Source organism: Rattus norvegicus, chromosome 4, assembly GCF_036323735.1.
Source record: "Rattus norvegicus strain BN/NHsdMcwi chromosome 4, GRCr8, whole genome shotgun sequence".
NCBI lineage: Eukaryota > Metazoa > Chordata > Mammalia > Rodentia > Muridae > Rattus > Rattus norvegicus.
This window is the reverse complement of record NC_086022.1, coordinates 13,833,816-13,853,138: the sequence shown is the minus strand read 5'-3', so window position 1 is coordinate 13,853,138 and position 19,323 is coordinate 13,833,816. Positions and strand designations below refer to the sequence as shown.

At 41.2% G+C, this 19,323-nt stretch overlaps 1 protein-coding gene across 4 annotated transcripts in view; it reads right to left on the bottom strand.

The window, feature by feature from the left end:
• Positions 1 to 19,323, bottom strand: part of Reln (reelin) — a 426,762-nt gene that overhangs the window by 202,063 nt on the left and 205,376 nt on the right. For all 4 annotated transcript variants that reach the window (XM_039107060.2, XM_006235873.4, XM_039107062.2 and 1 more), the window contains exons 7-8: positions 11,429 to 11,525; positions 5,641 to 5,692 (exon numbers count right to left, since the gene is read on the bottom strand). In XM_039107060.2, coding sequence (XP_038962988.1) covers positions 5,641 to 5,692; positions 11,429 to 11,525 — 149 coding nt within the window. The remainder of the gene's footprint in view (positions 1 to 5,640; positions 5,693 to 11,428; positions 11,526 to 19,323) is intronic.

Here is a 19,323-nt window from a genome sequence, read left to right as displayed (position 1 = left end):
ACTTAAAAAGGAAATTAATTTAATTTTATGAATTTCAACAAACAATAGATTCTAATTGACTTCAATAACTCCATCCTGTTGAGCACAAGAGTATACATTTCTGCCTACTCCTGTCAGTAGATGCAATGTTTATTGGCGATTCCTAGTTTTCTTCGGGATCCTCTCCATTCATCAACATCCTTAGATTGTTTCTCTAAAAACATTTTTGTCACGAAAGTCTGTATCGCACCAGCTTAACAGGTATCTTGATGCCACTGTCACTCTGGCAGTAAATCTCTATTTGTGTGTCCCTGGCTTTGGAGCCAAGAATGACACAACACTAAGTCAGATCTGCTCAAGTCACACCATTTGTTTTTTGTTTGTCTGCTTTGGTCTTTTGCTGTGTGTGTGCATACACGCACGTGCATGCGTGTGCATGTATGTGTGCACATGTAGATGAATGTGCACATGGACGATTGAAGTTCATGTCGGGTGTCCTCCTTCCTTGCTTTTCACTATATTTAAGGAGGCAGGGTCTCTTTCTGAACCCAGAGTAGGTCAATGCCTGCTGGTCTTGGTGGCCTAGCCAGGCCATTCTGCCTTCTATATCAGAGTTCTCGTCTAAGGGCCAGATCACAAAGGCTTTCCCCACTGAGCCAACTACTTCCACAGCCTACGTATTTGTTCTTTGTGGTTTCTGTTTACCTTCAGTCCTCATTGGACAAGTGATTTCCAGTCATCTAAAGAAAGAGCTGGGTAAAAGTGAATAGTATATTCTTATCAATGCAAGTTTCTTTCAAGGAAACTCTAAGTCCAGTCTTAACCCAACCATAAAAACAAAATTTTCAAAGAACTCAGTTCATCCTTGTCTCAGTTTCATTTCTGTTATGATAAACGCCATGGCCAGAAGTAATGCGGGGAGGAAAGGGTTCACATGGCTTCCATTTCTGGGTCGTAACCCATCACTGAAGGAAGCTAGGGATGAAAAGAAGTGGACGCCATGGAGAAGCTGCTTAGTGAGTCACTTGTTCCCTGGTTTCTGCTCAGCTCACTTTCTTACACAGCCCAGGTCTGTCCATTGAGGATGGTACTGACCATTCCCACAGAACCAACCATTGAGAAAACGCCTCACAGACGTGACACAGGCGAATCTTATTTGAACAAACCCTAAATGGAGACTCCTTCAGATATCTCTAGGCTGTGCACGTTGACAGCTGAAGCTGACCAGGACAATTATATTTTCTTATTAAGAAGCCCCCTTGTAGACTTCTGTTAAAACCATGCCAAAAAATTATTAATATTATTTTTTTGAGACAGGATCTGATTATGTGGCATACGATAGCTTTGAACTCACTATGTGTGTCAGACTGCCCTGAACTCTCAGTCCTCACGTCATGGGATCCCAAGTGCTGGGTTTATGCCATTTTAAATAAGTTCAATTAATTGACTAACAATTCTCAATTAGCCGTCTATTAGACATTAAAATATTTAGCCTATTTGAATTAGCTATGTAAAGATACTCGATTTTATCTGACATTGCTCAGGTCTGTCCAGGATAGTCCTGGCTTAGGAGGCATTCCCACGTCTCTCCCTGCTTGTTTTCAATCCATGTCCTGTTCTGAAAGCCAGCTCCTGACCTGTTAAGAGACTCTGGCTCTTGGCTCTCAGGATGTTTCTAGCTAGGAAGCTCCCCACAACTCCTCCCTTGGAATTATACTACCCACTCCCCACGAAGCCCCACTGGGTCCTGGCACCCTGCACACACCCGCTATTGTAACAACCCGGCATTGGAGAGTCCTTGTTACAAATGTATCAAGTGCCTCCTACTGCCCAGTTGACTGCGGTAAAAACATGCGCTCACTCTTTCTTGTGATAGCTAAAGTTAGCTCAAGACCATGAGGAGCAAGTATCCAGTAAGTCTGCTAAATGAATGGCAGACACGAAGCCCCACCAGTGTTTCCCTTGGAAGGAAAATTCCATCTAGGAAAACAGCTTGGAGAAATCTGTGAGATTACCAGAGGCATCGGGCTCAAACCTCTCTCTCATCCCAGGGGAAAGCCACGGGGAATGAGTAAGGCCCCTAAGGCTGGAACCATAAATTCCACAAGTCGAATCTAAGGACTCAAGTGAGAAGAACAGCAAATCGATGCCCCGGCATGGAGATGGAGACAAGATCTTTCACAGCAGTGGAAAAACGAGAGGCTCTTAGATTACTTCAGGACACTTTTAAAAATAGCTTATCTACTGGTAACCTGATACATTTTAGCCTGTAAAACTGGGCTTTCAGAACACTATTAATACTAAAAACTTTCTATTTAAGAATTTTTGGGTACATATCCATATGCATGTAAACACAGGAATATTATTCATATACCACTTTAAGTATGCATGTAATATTTATCCACATTACACATATTTGAAGGAACTTTAAAACGTGCCTCAGTAATGTAAGTAATTTCTGTGTACTGATCCCTGAGGTGCTTGGGACTCCTTTCAGTTATACTTGTAACACGCCTGGAAATGCTTATAAGGGCAATACAAAAATTCCTAATTATGAATATAATTCATCACTGAGCTCATAAACACTGATGAATTTCCTTAGAAATTACCTACATATCATCTGAATGATTGTATACGACGGGCCCTGAATGTGCCACATAGCTTCCCAGACAGTGGCACTGCAACTGACTATAAGCACATTGATAGTATAGATTTAGAGAATTCCAAAATATATAAAGAAATATAAACGTTAGGCCTACAACATGTAACTGATTGTGCATGACTTTTAAATTGAGTATAGAAGAAATTTTATTACATGGAAATCACTATTTTGATCTATTATTACTACAGATGTGTAAGGTCTGAAATGAACCCACACGTTTATGACATATTTAGGACTTATGTGCATGATTAGATGTGCCCCTCATGCCATCCCTGTCGACAGGGGGGTGCCAGTGCTCTCTACCTCAGAAACACTCACACAAATGAACAATCACGAGATCCATAAATCCATTTCTGGAAATTGTTTCAACTATAACTTTCCTAGTTACCACACACTGAACACAGGTAGGTAAGGGTTGATTACTACATTGTTTTAACCCCTTTCACACCAGAAAGCTTCCAGTATCAAAATATGTAGTAACCAAACTTCCCAATTAAGTTTCTAAGCAATAAACTATAATTTCTCTAACTATACTGGTTCACTGCCAATGCTACGCTACATTTTTATGTTAAAACCATCACCCAGAGAGAGAGAGCTTACGAAGGTACTTAGTAGGTTATAAACTCAGGTCTTCATCTCTCTCTCTTCCCTGATCCATTTCTCCTCAATCCTGTTATACTTCCCATCACCGAAAGTGAAATCCAGGATTCAAACCCATGCTCTAAGTTGTACACGCCGGTCTGCACACATGCAGGAAAATCGGAGTGTGTGCTAAGTCAGATGCTAGGTCTAACCCAAGGAGTTCAACCCCAGTTATTCTGTCTTCCGAATGTCAATACTGAATGTCCCATTCTCTAGCCAACTCCCTAATACTCCCTGCCTGGTCCCTTTTTACCAGTTCTACTGAACCTGCACTGTAATTGGTCCGACAGAAAAGGTAAGGAAATAGGGAATCTATGTCAGATTTGTTATTCAGAAAAATAGACTTTTTTCCTTCCTATAATAAAAAATAATTTCATCGATGCTAGATCTCTTCTCCCTTGAAGAGAGTGAAAACCTACTGGAACTATGGATCCTTCTGTGGTCCTTCATTGCCTAATCGTAGTATTTGAAATTAGTATTTATTTCTAACAAAAGGATACTCCTAATACAGATAAACTAGAAACCATTATTCCTCTTTATTTTGACTTTTCAGCGCTTTAATAAATAGAACACATTAATTCTGGTTAAGATCCATGAAGGTCCCTGCTATGCTATAGTTTCAAACAATTGTTCTTGTCAAATTATAATCATAAAAAGAGCTGTTTCATCCTGACTGTGAAACACGGTTAATATGACTATGCTGACAGATTGATAAAGCCATTTAAACACTCACTTCTCTCATTGCACTAGCAAGCTTTTTCCGGTAAACATGTGCTTTTGGCTTGTGCATAAAATTCTGTGGGCCATACTGTTAAAAGGAGAAGCAATCTAAACTCTAACTGGGCAGTTTCCTACATCTACACAGGACTGCACACCTACACAGGACTGCAGACCTACACAGGGCTACACACATACACAGGGCTGCACACCTACACAGGGCTACACACCTATACAGGGCTGCACACCTACACAGGGCTGCACACCTACACAAGGCTGCACACCTATACAGGGCTGCACACCTACACAGAGCTACACACCTACACAGAGCTACACACATACACAGGGCTGCAGACCTATATAAGCTTACACACCTACACAAAGCTACTCACTTACACAAGGCCACACACACAAGGCTGCACACCTACACAAGGCTGCACACCCACAGAAGCTTAAATGAGGCTTGCTGAAGAAAGATTGACAAGCTTATGACCAGAAAACCCTCTGTGGTATGGTGAACCGCAGTGGGCTCCACTGTAGACACTGACAGGCACTGTAGAACAGGAGCTGCTCAGGAAGACGACCTTCTTCTACCAATGGCTGCTCTAAGAGGGAGGGTGCAGGTAGTGGAGGACCAGGATGTGACTACCTCATGCCAGCAACCTCAGCTCCTAGATAAACCTAGGTCTCATTCACAGAACAGGATCTTTCTTTCTGTAGAGTATTCTCTTTGGAAATGCATACAAGTCGCTAATTGATTCACACACACACACACATATACATATATTTTTATATATACATATTTATGAAAATTAAAAAGAATAGATAGCAAAACTGCTACCATGTCATTAAAAGGCGTATTGTTATTGGGTATTTTATTAAAAGGCGTATTGTTACTCTACATTTTCATTAAAGGGCATATTGTTCCTGGATATTTTGCAAAGGAACTTTTACTTGTCAGCCTAAAGCCCTTAGAAGAAACATTTTTCAGATATAATTTTTCATTAGCTATTTCAAAATTAAACATAGATTATTTACGTCAAATGTTAAATCTTAATTATTTCCTTTCAGCCACTAATAATGATCTCCTACTACCAGTCAGAGCTTAGGAAATTGGACACATTTCTGTCTTAAACTGAGCAGACATAACTATAGGGTATTTCTGTCACAACAGAGTAATAACTTAATGTATTAAAAATCCATACATAAATAATTTATTAAAAAAATGTTTCAGGACTGCCAAGTCAGCTCAGGGTTAAAGGTGATGCTGCCAGCCCTGAGAGGTGAGTTTGATCTCTAAAATCCACATGGTAAGAAAGAAAGTCAATTTATTCCATCAAGCTGCCCTTTGACCTCCACACACGTGTGTTTGCTAACACACACATACATACACACCATAAATACACAGAATGTAATAAAAAATCTTTATAATGTTACCAATTACTCATAGCACTTTTAGTACCAATGACTACCAGTAAGGAGCATGAACAAAGTATTTTAAAATGTTGAATTTCACTTTTTAAATTATTGGCTTCCAAGACGTAACCTTTCCCACTTCTAAAAGCACCTGTCACAGTTGTGCGCTCTGATTAAAGCCACGCTTGTAAGTTACGTTGCTACAGTTGCTAGGAGACACTTACCAATGGAGAACTGGAGGACGGATGCTGTTGTCGTGTTCAGGTATGTGGTAGTCTAGAGAGAAAACATCCAAGAATCAGACCAGGAAGACAAGAGAGGGACAAGCTTGGAGGGAGAGCCGCCGAGAGCAGCTGCACATTCTCAGCCCTATGCTAGAGCACAGACAGATTCCTTACCCTCTTTGGGAGCAAACTTCGAGACCCCAACTTACGCATATACAGTGAACTTCTCAGAGTGCCACAGACATAATTCTCCAGGTTGTCCTGGAAAGACTTTTAATAGAACTGTACACAGCCCATCACCTCCCTCTAAGAGCCAAAGAGAATCTCACAAAAAGGCAACCAGAGCTTGGAGATAAGAGTAAACGACTAGACAAAGATCATTTGTAAAAGCAAATAGTGGGGCAGTGGTCTGATCTATGACTCAGGATAAGGACACTTGGTAACCTGAACCTGAGTCCAAGCTTAGGCCTCGGTTGATGCAAGGAGGGCACTTACTCTAACAAGTTGTCCTTCGACTTTACCTCTGTGCTGTGGCATCTCCATATCCTACCCCTACATGCACAAAACAAACGCATATACCCAGAAAGATTCTTTATTTAAAGTAAATAGAACCAAACAGCTATTTTCAATGCCATAATCTTTGGGGAGTGATAAAAATATTCCAAAACCGATCATGATAATAACTGTACAGTTTTGTAATTGAATTATAGAACCTATGAGCATTTCTTAAAATGAGAGAGGGAGAGAAGAGGAGGAAGAAGGGGGAGGAGGAGCGTGAAGAAAGAGGGAGGGTGGAGGACGAGGAGGGAGAGGGAGAGACATGGTGAGTAAGGGTCTGGAAAGAGCCCCGCCACACTTCTGTTGAATCTCAGTGTCATGAGTGTCATCGATAAATTCTTCACTTTGGAAGGAGAAATGACATGCATAAATTGTGTGTAAAATTATTTATTCTTTGGAGTAGGCACACCTCCCTAATGAGACGAAAGTTAAGTTCTCATTTAGCTGGGTTCCTGATCCCCCTAGGCTGAAGTCTGGACGCCTCACAAGACCCCCACTCTTGGAAATGGCCACTCGGTGAACGCATGCTCAGCACGGCAGCGTAGCATGCTGTCTTACTTCTGCCTCTTTCTGATCCGACACCCTTAAGCAACGCATGAGTGTAAAAATCCAGTGGAGAGGCAGCCAGGGTAAGAGGGAACCGCCTGGGACATTTCCTAAGCCCTCCAGCCACAGAGTCAGTGTGAGCTCCCACTTTATGCCGGATATAAATCACTGGTGTAGACGATAAAGGGCATTCTAGCTGTCTTCACTCTGGATCTACCCATCATGCTCAGCTCCCTGCTTCCTGTCTTCTTCCTTCCACCAGAGACATCAGAGAAAAATGAACAATAAAATACTTTGGAAGGAAATCTGCTTTTCCCCCACAGCTTTTAAAGTAAGTTTAACTCTCTGCCCTCATGGATTTCCCCTTGGACAATTTCATATTAAAATCTAAAGGTGTGCACAACCAACAGAGGAATTTTCTCTTAGATCCACGTAAGTTGGATGATTTTATGTAGCTGAATAGATTCCCAGATGAATCATAAAAACAGTTCTGGAAGCAGATTCTGTGAAATAGTGGTACTGTGTAAATTAAAGGCACTGTGGTTATTGCTACTGCTAGTGCACGGACAGTCCTCTGCACGCTGTCCCCTGCTGATGTAATAATTGGTACTGTGTCACCTGTCTCATCAAGTCACACAGCTGTGACCTCTGCTACTGAGTAGCAGGTTACCGCAGGAAACACTGCTAAGTTTCAAGGGTAACCCCTGTGGCTTCTGGTTACTCATTGGTCCTACATTTCTTCCTTCAGATGGGATGCTATGGACTCCTGTGACATCTATGTTCATCTCACTACTTCACCCACTCACATTAGTAAAACCATAGCTACCAAAAAATAGTAGGAGGGCCTTGGAGACGAGCGAGGCTGATGAAGTGTTCGTTGTACAAACGTGAGGACCCGAGTTCAGACCCATCTAAAGGTGTGGGCATGAAGGGGTTAACTAATCTGCAGCCCAAAGCCACACAGGGCTGGGCAGAGACAAGTAGATTCCCAGAGCTTACTGGCCAGCTCCTTAAATGGAAATGTTTAATTCCGGATCAGTGAGAGACCAGAGCTCAAAGCATAGCATGAAGAACAGTGGAGGAAGATGGCCCAAAGTGACCTCTGACCTCCACACACATGTACACACATGGGGATGTGCACTCACATGCAGTGCATACACAAGCACTTCAGTACACAGAAAGAATAGTAAAGATGAACACACAAAAAAAGAAGATACAAAATCCACTCATCTGTGTGTGCAACTGGGTTTTTACAAACTATTACTCCTGAGTTCAAGCAGGTATTTTTAGATACTACAGCAATTTTGAAATCTTTTTTTCTCACCATGTCTCAGTGCTCTTAAACAAACAAGTTTCAAACCGAAGCAAACACAAATGGGCAACTTAAATAACTCTGGATAACTCGCTATATAGAACCTTTATTGTGTCCTCCACTCCTGGAAATTCTCACTGGATTTAATATTCTTCTGGTCCAGTTTAGTGCTGTAACTAAAACATATCTTCAACCCTCTGAGGAAAATTCTTTTTACCAAGAAATGGCAGGAAGGGGACTGAGCTTGGTGCCTGAGTGCGTGAGGCCCTGGGTCTGATCCTACAGCGCTCGCTGCAAATGAATAAAGACGTTCCAAAGAGAGGAGCACGGCTTGTTTCAAGTTCGGAGAATATATTTCTCTTTAGCTTCATTTGACACTAGCAAAATAATGAAGCGTCACCACCTAAAGTCTGGAGACGTGAATAACTAACAAAATGTCTGAGGATGCCACAGGACTCTGCGATGGGTGGAGGCAGAAGGGCCCCTAATGCATTGTGTCATGGCACCATACTACGCCCTAAGTCTGAAGCTAATGCATCGTGTCATGGCACCATACAACGCCCTAAGTCTGAGGAATGCAGGCTTAACAGCAGGTCCTTCATGGTGTCTTTCGCTCTCTCCTTTCAGCCCCATGAAGGAGGCCCTATTCTGTCCCAACTAACTTAAATTTGTTCCTTTGCCTTGGTTTTATGTTTATTTTAAAATTTCTTTTCTCCATATTCTTTTTTTTTTTTTCGGAGCTGGGGACCGAACCCAGGGCCTTGTGCTTGCTAGGCAAGCGCTCTACCACTGAGCTAAATCCCCAACCCCTTTTCTCTATATTCTTAAGTATCAGGAACAAGGAGCTTTGCAGGCAAACATCTCATGACAGGATCCAAATGGGTCCAGGAAGACATTACAGCTCCCTCGGTGCCAGCGGGGCCCACGCCACCGGACCTGAGATCACGGTGATCAGAGCCATCCCAACTAAGACCGTTAGCTACACTCCCAAAATCTTCTCCTGCAGGGTCCTGGAGCAATTGCCAGCAATCCTTAGAGTCATAGACATCTTGCCTGTGTCCTTGGCATCGAATCAAATGCTTTCCCTGATTCCCCATCGTGTGTGTCTTCATTGTTGGGGTGATCTTTGGTAAGAGAGGCCTGACCTAGGCCTGGGCACTCTCAGATCGAAAGAGAAAGTCCTAACCACCCAAGACTCTAGGCTTGTGGTTCTTCCTTTCAGTAATCCATAGAAACTGGATCACGAAAGACAAGCAGGTCCGCTGCTTAACGAGCAATGATCCGGGGCTGGCACCTTTCATCCGTCCTCGGCTACAACAGCATAGACTGCATTCAGTGTCGAAGTTCCATGACGATGTCTGAGTTTTAGTAAATATATAAACTGGCAACTGGATCTCGCACTTTCCATCCGACTGGACTGCTTTCTAGGAACACAACTCAGATACTATGAATTCTTTGGCCTCTAGGCTAGTAATGCAATATAAAACTTACCAAAGAAATTAAATAGTTGTCATTGCTAAAATCTATCGTAGCCAGGTACAGTGGCTCATGCCTTTGATCCCAGCACTCAGGAGGCAGAGGCAAGTGTCTCTCTGTGTTTGAGGCCAACCTGGTTCACAAAATGAGTCCAGGACAGCCAAGGCTATATAGAAAAACCTTATCTTGAAAATCCAAAGCAAGCAAGCAAGCAAACAAACAAAAAACCCATCCCTTTGGCTCTACGAGACATTGCTTTTCGGGAAATACTCACTATGAGACTATACCACTGCGTACCACTTACCTCTTAGGTTATTTTTATTCAGACATTTTGAGACAGGGACTTGCTATGTTTGTATCCCAGGCTGACATCAAACTCACCAACCCTCTGCCCTCTCTGCCTCATGCTGATCACAGATTTCTATGTGAATAACGATTAATCCCACACAGCAACTCAAAACCAACCAACTGTGACATCAAACCTAATAATGAACACACTGGGCTACAGAAACAATTCATGCTGATGAAATAAAATACATTGTTTCAGTTTTTACTTAACTGAAGAATTTACAGGAATAAAAATTCTGGCATTGTAAGATACTTTTATTTCCCGTTGCCAATATTTTCAGAAATATTACTGAATGGAACACCTCCTAAAGTAGTCAGCGATTCTCAGCTCAATTAACTATGGTAAAATTAATTTTATTTTAAGGACTACAGATAATTAATTCAGTCAAGGAATGTTATTTAAAGAATACTAGCAAATTTTTTTTTTCAGAAAGTATTTCACTACCAGAGTCGTATTTGTCTGCAGGTATTATAACACCTTGTGAGGCTTGAATTATAAGCACCTATCATTTTAATTTGCATCTAATTAATTCGGTTAGTGATCTAGTTTCGACTGAAAACTCAATTCGTCAATGTTCTGAACTGCATATCCTTAATAGACTAACTGTATCTATGGCCACAAAAGGAGTATTCAAGCAGAAAAAAGTAAGAACACGTTGCAAAGTTAATTGGCTTCCACATTTTGATAAGTAAATCTTCAAATTGCTCATAGAGGGGGTTACCGCTTCACCGTGGAAGCTAACCTTCTGACGACTTTTAGAGTTAGTGACTTCGAAAGACAATGTGTGACACAGAGGTGAAAAAGAGACCTGCAGAGGTGGCTGTGGGCAGCAAAGGGGCTGCCACCAGGCATGCTGGAGGCAGAGCAACTGAGTCAGGACCTCAGGAAATAAGCTTCTCTTCCTTTGCAGGGCTGTGAAATGAATGCAGTCCTCACATCAGAAAGGAGGAGCCAATCAAAGCAGCAGAGTGTCTCCAGCCACGCACTGGTGGTGAGGGGTTCACTGTTTTAATTTAGAAAGCTCAGTGCATGCATTAATTCCAGATCTTACCTTCTTAAGCAACAGCTACACCTAGATTAAATGAGAGCAACTACTCTGGAGTCATTTGGCGTGAATTACATTTAAAACGAGTGAAGTTACCAGTGCGTTCTTTAGAAAAAAAAATCCACCAAGGTTCATGTATTGTTAGGAAGGTAAGTTGTAAAGCAGTGTCTGCCATCAGAAACCCTTGACTTGCAGACAGAGAATAATAATGGTGACCAGATCAAGGCTTCATATGAGGGCTCGGAAGGTCACAATTTGTTCAGATGTGACATGTATTGTGTATATATGATACACAGAATCATATGTGCACTTCAATCCTTCCGATCACAGCGACTCCAATGCTGCCACTTTCAACAGAGCTTATCACCTCTCCCAACTTTGAGATATCGAAATAGTGTAGACGGTATCTCAAACTTTCATCTGAACTAGAGAATAATGGAAACGTTTGTCGACAAAGAGCACGGTAAGTACCATAAGATGTACCGCGGTAGCCTATACTTACCAACTCTCGAGGACCATATGGCTCACAGAAGGTGACAGCGTTGCCATGCATGATGGTGCCACACTGTTCTCCAGTGTCACAGTTACTGCATTCAGCCCTGAAGGAACACAGAAGGCACTCTCAGTCTCAGGAGGAGGCAGTACATGCTGGGTCTTGCTCCACAGTTATTCAACCTATTGGCACTGCACGGGACAGTCATGGCGCACTGAACTCTGACAAGATTCAGAAGGTGCAAAGCCAGAAAGTATAAACCTTAGTTCTTTCAGTCATGTGTAGCCGTGGGAAATTCCCTAAATCTCCCAAAGTCTCGGTTTCCTCATGAATAAAACGAGGGTAGCCTACTGAGCTCGAACAGCCGTTGTGACAATTTAATGGTGCACTATCTAGAAACTGACAGTGCAGAAGCAGTCTCGTAACAGGCTTTAATAACGGAGCACGGTCTTGCCAACAGTTATATAGAAGAAACAGAAGCCCAATGGACATGAACGAGAACAGTTTCAAGGGTTAAAAATAAGCAAAGCAATATCCTCTTACATAATGAATAACAATAATAATAATACTACACATTATCTATAAAGGAAATGTGTCTCACGAGTAGTTTGCGTTTTGGTCAGTGCAAAAGTTCTAAATAAGTATGCCCAAGCAAACTTACACTTACACATTCCACTATGTTAAAAATGATGGCACCAGATGTATTTATTTGATGTGGAAAGAATATTTTCAAAGACCTTCACATTCCAGGTGCCAAACGCGTGGAAAGGGCACCCTGCCCTTTGCTTGGCAGATCACTGTGTTATCTCTCTCTATTGTTTATGCTTTCGGGGAGGGAACAGAAGCTCCCTTCCAGACAGGAAGACAGAGTATGAGGAGAGATCACATGGCCCCTGAGGGCGAGAGGCAGAAGCACAGTGAGAATAAACTTGGCAGACGGATCTAAGTACCCTCTTCCTCACTTTACCATCTAGGGCAAACAGCAGCTATTCCAGCATTCTCAGCCATGCCCACACTACAAGTTCAGAGTTGCCAGTTATCTTTAATATTTTCAAAGAAACAGAAAAGAATTTCTAATAAGGATTTATGGTGTAGTTCACTGTATCATAAATCTTAGCGGGAAGTCAGAATCGTTTCTTGATTACTATGTATGATACAAGAGTATAATAAAATGTCCTTGACGTTAGAAGAAACACAGTAGCTTTGGAAGTGCAAGGAACCAAATTTGTATTCATTTTTGCATGTTTATTTACTATGTGTAGTATTCATGAATGCTGGTTGAATAAATAATTAAATGTACTTCAAGTTTGTAAGCAGAATTATTCTCAAGGACTGAAGTCCTAAGAAAACCTCTCACAATACTGTATGGCACATACTATACATGAGTTATTAGTTTATTATTATAAATAATGTTATTATTAATTGGCTCCTACAAAACTGGTATATTTGATTCCCTTCTCCATGACACAGAGTATGTTATATGAATTAATTCCTATTGTTTTTTAATTTTAAAAATGGAGTATAAAAGAAGCATAAAGGAGTAGCATAAACATTTTATTGGGTGAGGGCTGAGAAGATGACTCAGCAGTTAAAAGCACCCACATAGTAGCTCACAATCATCTATAACTCCAGTCCCAGGGAATCTGATGCTCTCTTCTGGAACACTCATGGTACACAGACATACATCCAGACAAAACATCCATACATATAATAATTAATGGGCTTTTTATATTTGTGGTAGATGAGGATTATTTAAAAATTATCATTATGAAATACCTTGAGAGGAACATTAAACATCCAACTTGACAGAGGATAAAAAGTATTCAAAACTATAATGGCTGTCTGCTAAGGAGCAGCCTCAGCTTGGAGAGGGTTCCTGAGGAAGGGGTGCTTGGGAACGGCGAAAAGAAGACTCAAAGTCATATAGCTTTATAGTCTGCTTGAGATGACTCCCTAGACAGTGCTGTATAGGTAGCTCTTGGCTCTGTAGTTTGCTTGTGACAGCTTTCTGCTTGAAACAGCTCCTTGCTAGAGACTGTTCTCTTATGCTAGGAAAAAAGTTCTGAAAGACCTGTGTTCGCTCTCCAAATTTCTCCAAACAGCTCAACTCTTGCTAGAAAAAATTCTAAAAGAGAATTGCTAGAGCTCTCTGCTAGCTCATCTCATGTAGACAAAGTCCAGTCTTTTATTTACATATCAACTCAATCATTACCCAGGTTCCCTTCTGATTATCCCATTAATTAGCATTTTATGATCTTAGCCCCTTGATTCTTAGAAAAAGACAGCAAAGACACTTAAAAAAAAAAAAAAAACCATGGCAAATGAATTAGAGATCTGCCTGCCTTTGTAAGCATAAGCAATAAACTTAGCTGGGTGGGATCCCGTACTGAGATTATCATTTTCACCATGCCTGAACCTAAACTCACTCTGTCCCAGGCTGACCTTGAAGTAAGGAATCTACTTGCCTTTTAAGCACAAACAATAAACTTGACTAGGTGGGAACTTGCCCTGTAATCACCATTCCCAAAACACCTCTTTATCTCCTTCCTTAATATGTTTCTGACAAGCTGGCTCATAGTGAAGCTGCCCCTGTTCTTTTGGATCTGTGAAGCCCCTCATATAATTAATATTGCATCCTTATATTTTGCATAGCTGAGAAATTATACATTCTTGAACTCATGTTTTCAGGGTTCTTTCCCACAGCCTTAAGTGCTGTCCTGAAGGTCATAACGTCTACAATTTTTCTAAGGACATTAGACATACCCTTGCCTCCCAGACTTGTGCTGTCTTTGATTATCATGGCAGAGAGGACACTCCAGAGAAAGAGGAACATGAAGCAAAATATACAAAAAACCTTAAGTTTAGCAATTGCAATACCGGAGGCCCATGTACTGCTGGCTGTGTTCCAGGGGTAGGAAACCATGTTAACACTGTCTCTTCTACATGGCCATGTATGACTCTGTGCTATCTGCTACCAGCTTCTAGGACAGTTGTTCTCAACCTTTCTAATTCTGTGACCCTTTAATACAGTTCCTCATGTTGTAGTGACCCTCAACCATAAAATTATTTTTATTGCTACTTCATAACTGTAATTTTGCTACTATTATGAATTATAAATATCTGATATTTCCAATGGTCTTAGGCAACCCTTGTGAAAGGGTTTATTTGACTCTCAAAGGGCGTTGGAACCTACAGGTTGAGAACCACTGCTCTAGAAACACTTCGCTAAGAATATCACTATTCATATGAATCTGAGGTTGGATACTTGAATTTCTATAGTAACTATTTATATATGTTCACCAGGAGTTCCCACTCAATCACATATAAGGAAAACAGTATTTAAATAAAGCATGCATTTCAGGTCTCCTCTATGACTTTGGTTGAGTAAGTATAGGGCAGAATCTGTATATCAATATATTGCTTAGAGGCAATGCTGATGTAGAAGGCCTAACAGCCTAGAGTTAGCCAATTAGTGACTAGACAAGAGGTGTGAAGTGTGTTTGGAGGATCAATTCTACTTTGTAGAATAATGGGTGAAGAGGATGCAGAGAGAGGTATCGCTGCTCCTTTCCCAAGTGGCTCGACAATTCTTCCTGACCTTCCTGTTCATATAATCAGAATTAAATATATATGAAAGGCATGCTTCCCTGTTTAGACACTTCCAAGTGCCAGCTATCATTCACAGGGTTGTTGCCTAGAGGAACACAGCTTCCCCAAGGTTTGATTGGATAAATTAGTGGGCTTCCTGCCAACACTTTTAAACATCCTTCGCTTGATTTTTCTCACAATCTGACTGCGTTTGTCAACATAAATTATTTTAATTTTCCCTGTGTGCCTATCCCTCGGGGTGGTCAGATCTGGCCCTTCTCTCAGCTGCTCCTCCCCCCCCCACTGGTGTGGTTTACTCTCTTGTCATTTATTAATGCATACCTCTGTTACCACCACATAAAGGACGTGCCAGCACCGTGCTTAGCTTTAGCAGTGGAATGGCTAACCGACACAAGGATTTTTTTTTTAAGCAGTTTGCATTCTATATGGAAAAGCAGAAGAGTTAACAGGTCCCATATAGGTAGGACACCCATGCGATGGTAGTGACTGCAGTATTTAACATAGGCGAGTCCCCTAAAGTGTATTTAAAGGTGTCAAGCTCTCTCTGGGGCAAAGAGGTTACTGTCTTCATTTTTGCTAATAAGAACAATGACCGTCAAAGACAAAAAGGACATTCAAAGTTAAACAGCCATCAGGTTGAAGCATTACAATTTGAACCAAACTACTGTAACATACCACACAGTTACTCTGTCCTTATAATAGCAATATACATGGGCTGGTGGGACCACTTCAACAGTAGGAAAGGAAGAGAAGGTTTCTAAGGAAGGTAGCTGCTTACCTGGTTCTAAGTGAGAACTAGAAATCAAGTAAGCAAGAAGGTGAGTTCAATATGTGTAGGGAATAAAGTACACAGAAATTATGACCCATAAGCTGAACTTTTAGTTCAGTGGGTCACTATGGCTGGAATCATACAGGAACACATAGAGAAAGATAGAAAACCGCAGCCTTAGAAAGTAGAAGGTTATATACACCACTGCCTGGGTGACTGACAGGGACTACGCTACGGAAATCATAAACAAACCCTTGATCACATGAAACTATTGTCCTCTAATATTTTAATTCTTACTTAGAGATACTAAAGTTGAAGTGTAGAGATTGTTATTGTTCAAGGCTGCACAACTACATGTGAGGTCTGGTACCACAGAGGGCAAGACAGACCATTAGTTCACGCTGAGGGAAAAACTCGGGAGTTCCTCAGAAGAGAATTGGGATCCATTCCTGAAGGACAATGTTGGATTTTAAAACTCTACAGATGTAAATAGACATATAAACTCGAAGAATAATTCCTGGCTGGCTAAGGCTTTCAAAACAGCTCCTAAGGGTTACATGTTCCTTCCTCCTTTCTCAAAAAAAAAAAAACAAAAAAAAACAAACAAACAAACAAAAAAAACAACCAATCCCCTGGATGTCTGAAATTATAATTCTTCTTCAAGTTTTCAAGAACTGGGGTTAAATTTTGTGATAAGTAGCCCCAAAGTTATGGGGGCTCAGAGAGGGAAAATAAAAGGTGCCGTTTGCTGTGACATTTGAATCTATGGCCTCACAGATTAACCCTCATAGCTGGGTTTCTTCCTCTGCTCTCCTTCTGAGGAAAATGATGGGCTTTGTGGAGTTAGGCAGAGCAGTCTTCCAGATGTGTGGGAAGGAGGAAGTTTTACATAATCCCAGTTAAACAGGCTTTTGTTTCTCAATTTAAAAAGGAATGTGACCTCCCAGGCTAAGGATTAGAAATGAATTCTCTCTCTACAGGAATGGCAAAACCGTGGAATGTTTCTCTAATCTAAGAGACCCTTTCTCCTTTCTCCTATCTCCCCAGCTTGGAAAAGTTGCCCATAAGAATTTAACAGGGACTGTGATGCATTTCTACGAACTGTTCACATCAAAATACATTCCATCATGAGCAACATGATTAAAACATGGAAATGCATGCAATTTTCAAAGATAGCACGATAAGGCTGGAACTTATTAATCCTTCTCTGGGCCCTAATTACTGCATGCTTAGGCTCCAAGGGAGTTTCTTCCATTATTGGGGTTCACAGATGATGCTGTTAAAGGGGACCTGCAGCGCCACTGAAATTCATCACTCTGCATCTGATAAACAATAAAACAGGTCCAGAATTCGGGTTGCAGAGTGGACCCTGAATCCAGCCAGCGTGTGTTGCAAAGAGTGCTTGCCATTTTCACTGGCAGTGTGTTTGATTTATTTTGAAATCCTGTAATGATTGTTCTTAAAGTTATTTTTTTTCATTTATTAGATAAAGAGAATCGGTTTCACTAATGAAATCCTATAAAAATCAGGCGATGAAATGGATTTCGTGGACAAACACTGGGTTAATTCAGAGGGACTGGCAGGGGTAAGAATGAGGCTCTGTGCAGCGCCTCTGGCTGCTAGATATCCTTGGATAAGTCATCAAAACCTGTTTTATGTTGACACTTTCACTTCCCCCTCTCTCCTCCCCCTTCGATCCTTTGCTATAAAATATGAAACATTCAGTAAATATGAAGGCTATCCAAAAAAAAACCATGCAGGCGCTAGATATGATTAGGAGAGATGAAGACGCTCTTTGATTGGGTATTGCTTTTACTGTAATCAACTCTGAGGCAGCTTCTAAATTGGAGTGTCTGTCTGTCTGTCTGTCTGTCTGTCTGTCTGTCTCTGTCTGTCTCGCTCTCTCTTTAAAATAAAGCAAAAACAAAAGTAACCTTTAGGTGTTCATGTTTTCATCTTGAAACAAAGAATTTTATACAATGCACATTTGACTATAGAGTTCACTTCCAAAAGTATAATTATGTCATTTATTTTGATTTTCAAATTGTTAGGCACCATGACACACTCAGCCACCAATCAGCAGGCGGGAGAGTCAGGACTGCCACATGGATCAGGAGACAGAGACCCACGCACTGCAGTGACCAGAAGGGCCTTTGGGACCCAGGAAAGAGGGGGAGCACTAACGAAAGAATTGAGCTCTTTTGCAAGTTGCAGAATTATGAATGGCTGGTGCTGACATCATCCTGACAGCAGCAAATAAATAACCGGAATATCATTTCCTTGGGCCGCCAAATGATGTGACTCATCCCTCTGTCAGGTCAGAGGGAAACTGCCCACTCTTTGGTCAGGCACTGGAACGAGTTAGTCACCTGGAAATTCACTGACAATCACCTATCATTAGATTCTCTTTTGAGATACATGACCTTTGTCCCCAAGGGCACTGCGTTATCTGTCTCTAATTTATTATATCTGAGGAGGTCAATCCTACAGTCAGCCCCACGAAGAAGCGTTCTGCCAGTTGGTGAACCAGAATGGACTGTTCACTAGCATTTTAGTACAGAGACATTAAAATAATTTTAATATTTGTTTTACTCAGAAAAGGTTCATTAAAACTGGCAAAAAAGAAAGTTATTATTATAGTCCTTTAGTGCAAAGGTAATGTGTCTCTGTCCCACTATAGTCCACACTGTGTGCTGACAGAGGCAGACGAGATTCCACAGGCCATTTGCTAGTCAGAGATCGCAATGCTACCTGGATCTCCCCATCCAGTTACCGCAACCATTGGCCTTATCTTATTTTGTCTTTTGTTTTGTTTCGTTTTGGTAAGGCCTTGCTCTATACCTCTCATAGACCTATGACTTGCTGTGTAGCTCAGGCTAGCCTGGCCTAACTTCTGACACTCCTCCTGCCTCTGCTGGAATGACAGGATGATGTATGAGTCCACTTTCTAACCAATGTTTTATACCCAAGAGAGTATGGCCAATTATTTGGGAGTTACGCACGTAACCATGCTGAAGTAGTTAAGAATCAAGCTTTTAAAAGTAAATTTCAAAAAGCATTCAGTTTTCTTTGTAAAATATAGAATGGCTTTAGAAAACCAGCGAGGAACATTTGCTCTATAGGAATAATCTCACCTTCAATTATCACCTGCCTTTTTTTCTAAGGAGGTAACATGCCTTAAAGGTGAAAATGACAAAATCCATTTATAGCTCATTCTTTCTCATTACTTCTCACCGTGGAAGGCAAGAGAAGTCTTCTGATTTCACTAGGGAGTTGAAAAAAAAAGATCTCTTCTTCATTAACAGGGACAGTGACAAAAAGGTTAAAAATAACCCCTCTTAAAAATCCTACTACCGCAGCTGCGTTCTCATCTCCTACTATGGGAAAGTCTACAACTTTGTACAGCTTGAAGAAATATTTTCTCACTTGCTTCGGATGCACTTGACATTTAATTCCACTGAGTGAGCCCTTGTTTCTGTCATCTCAAACACAGATTAAAAAAGGAAGTAATAAGTCTCCGGATTGA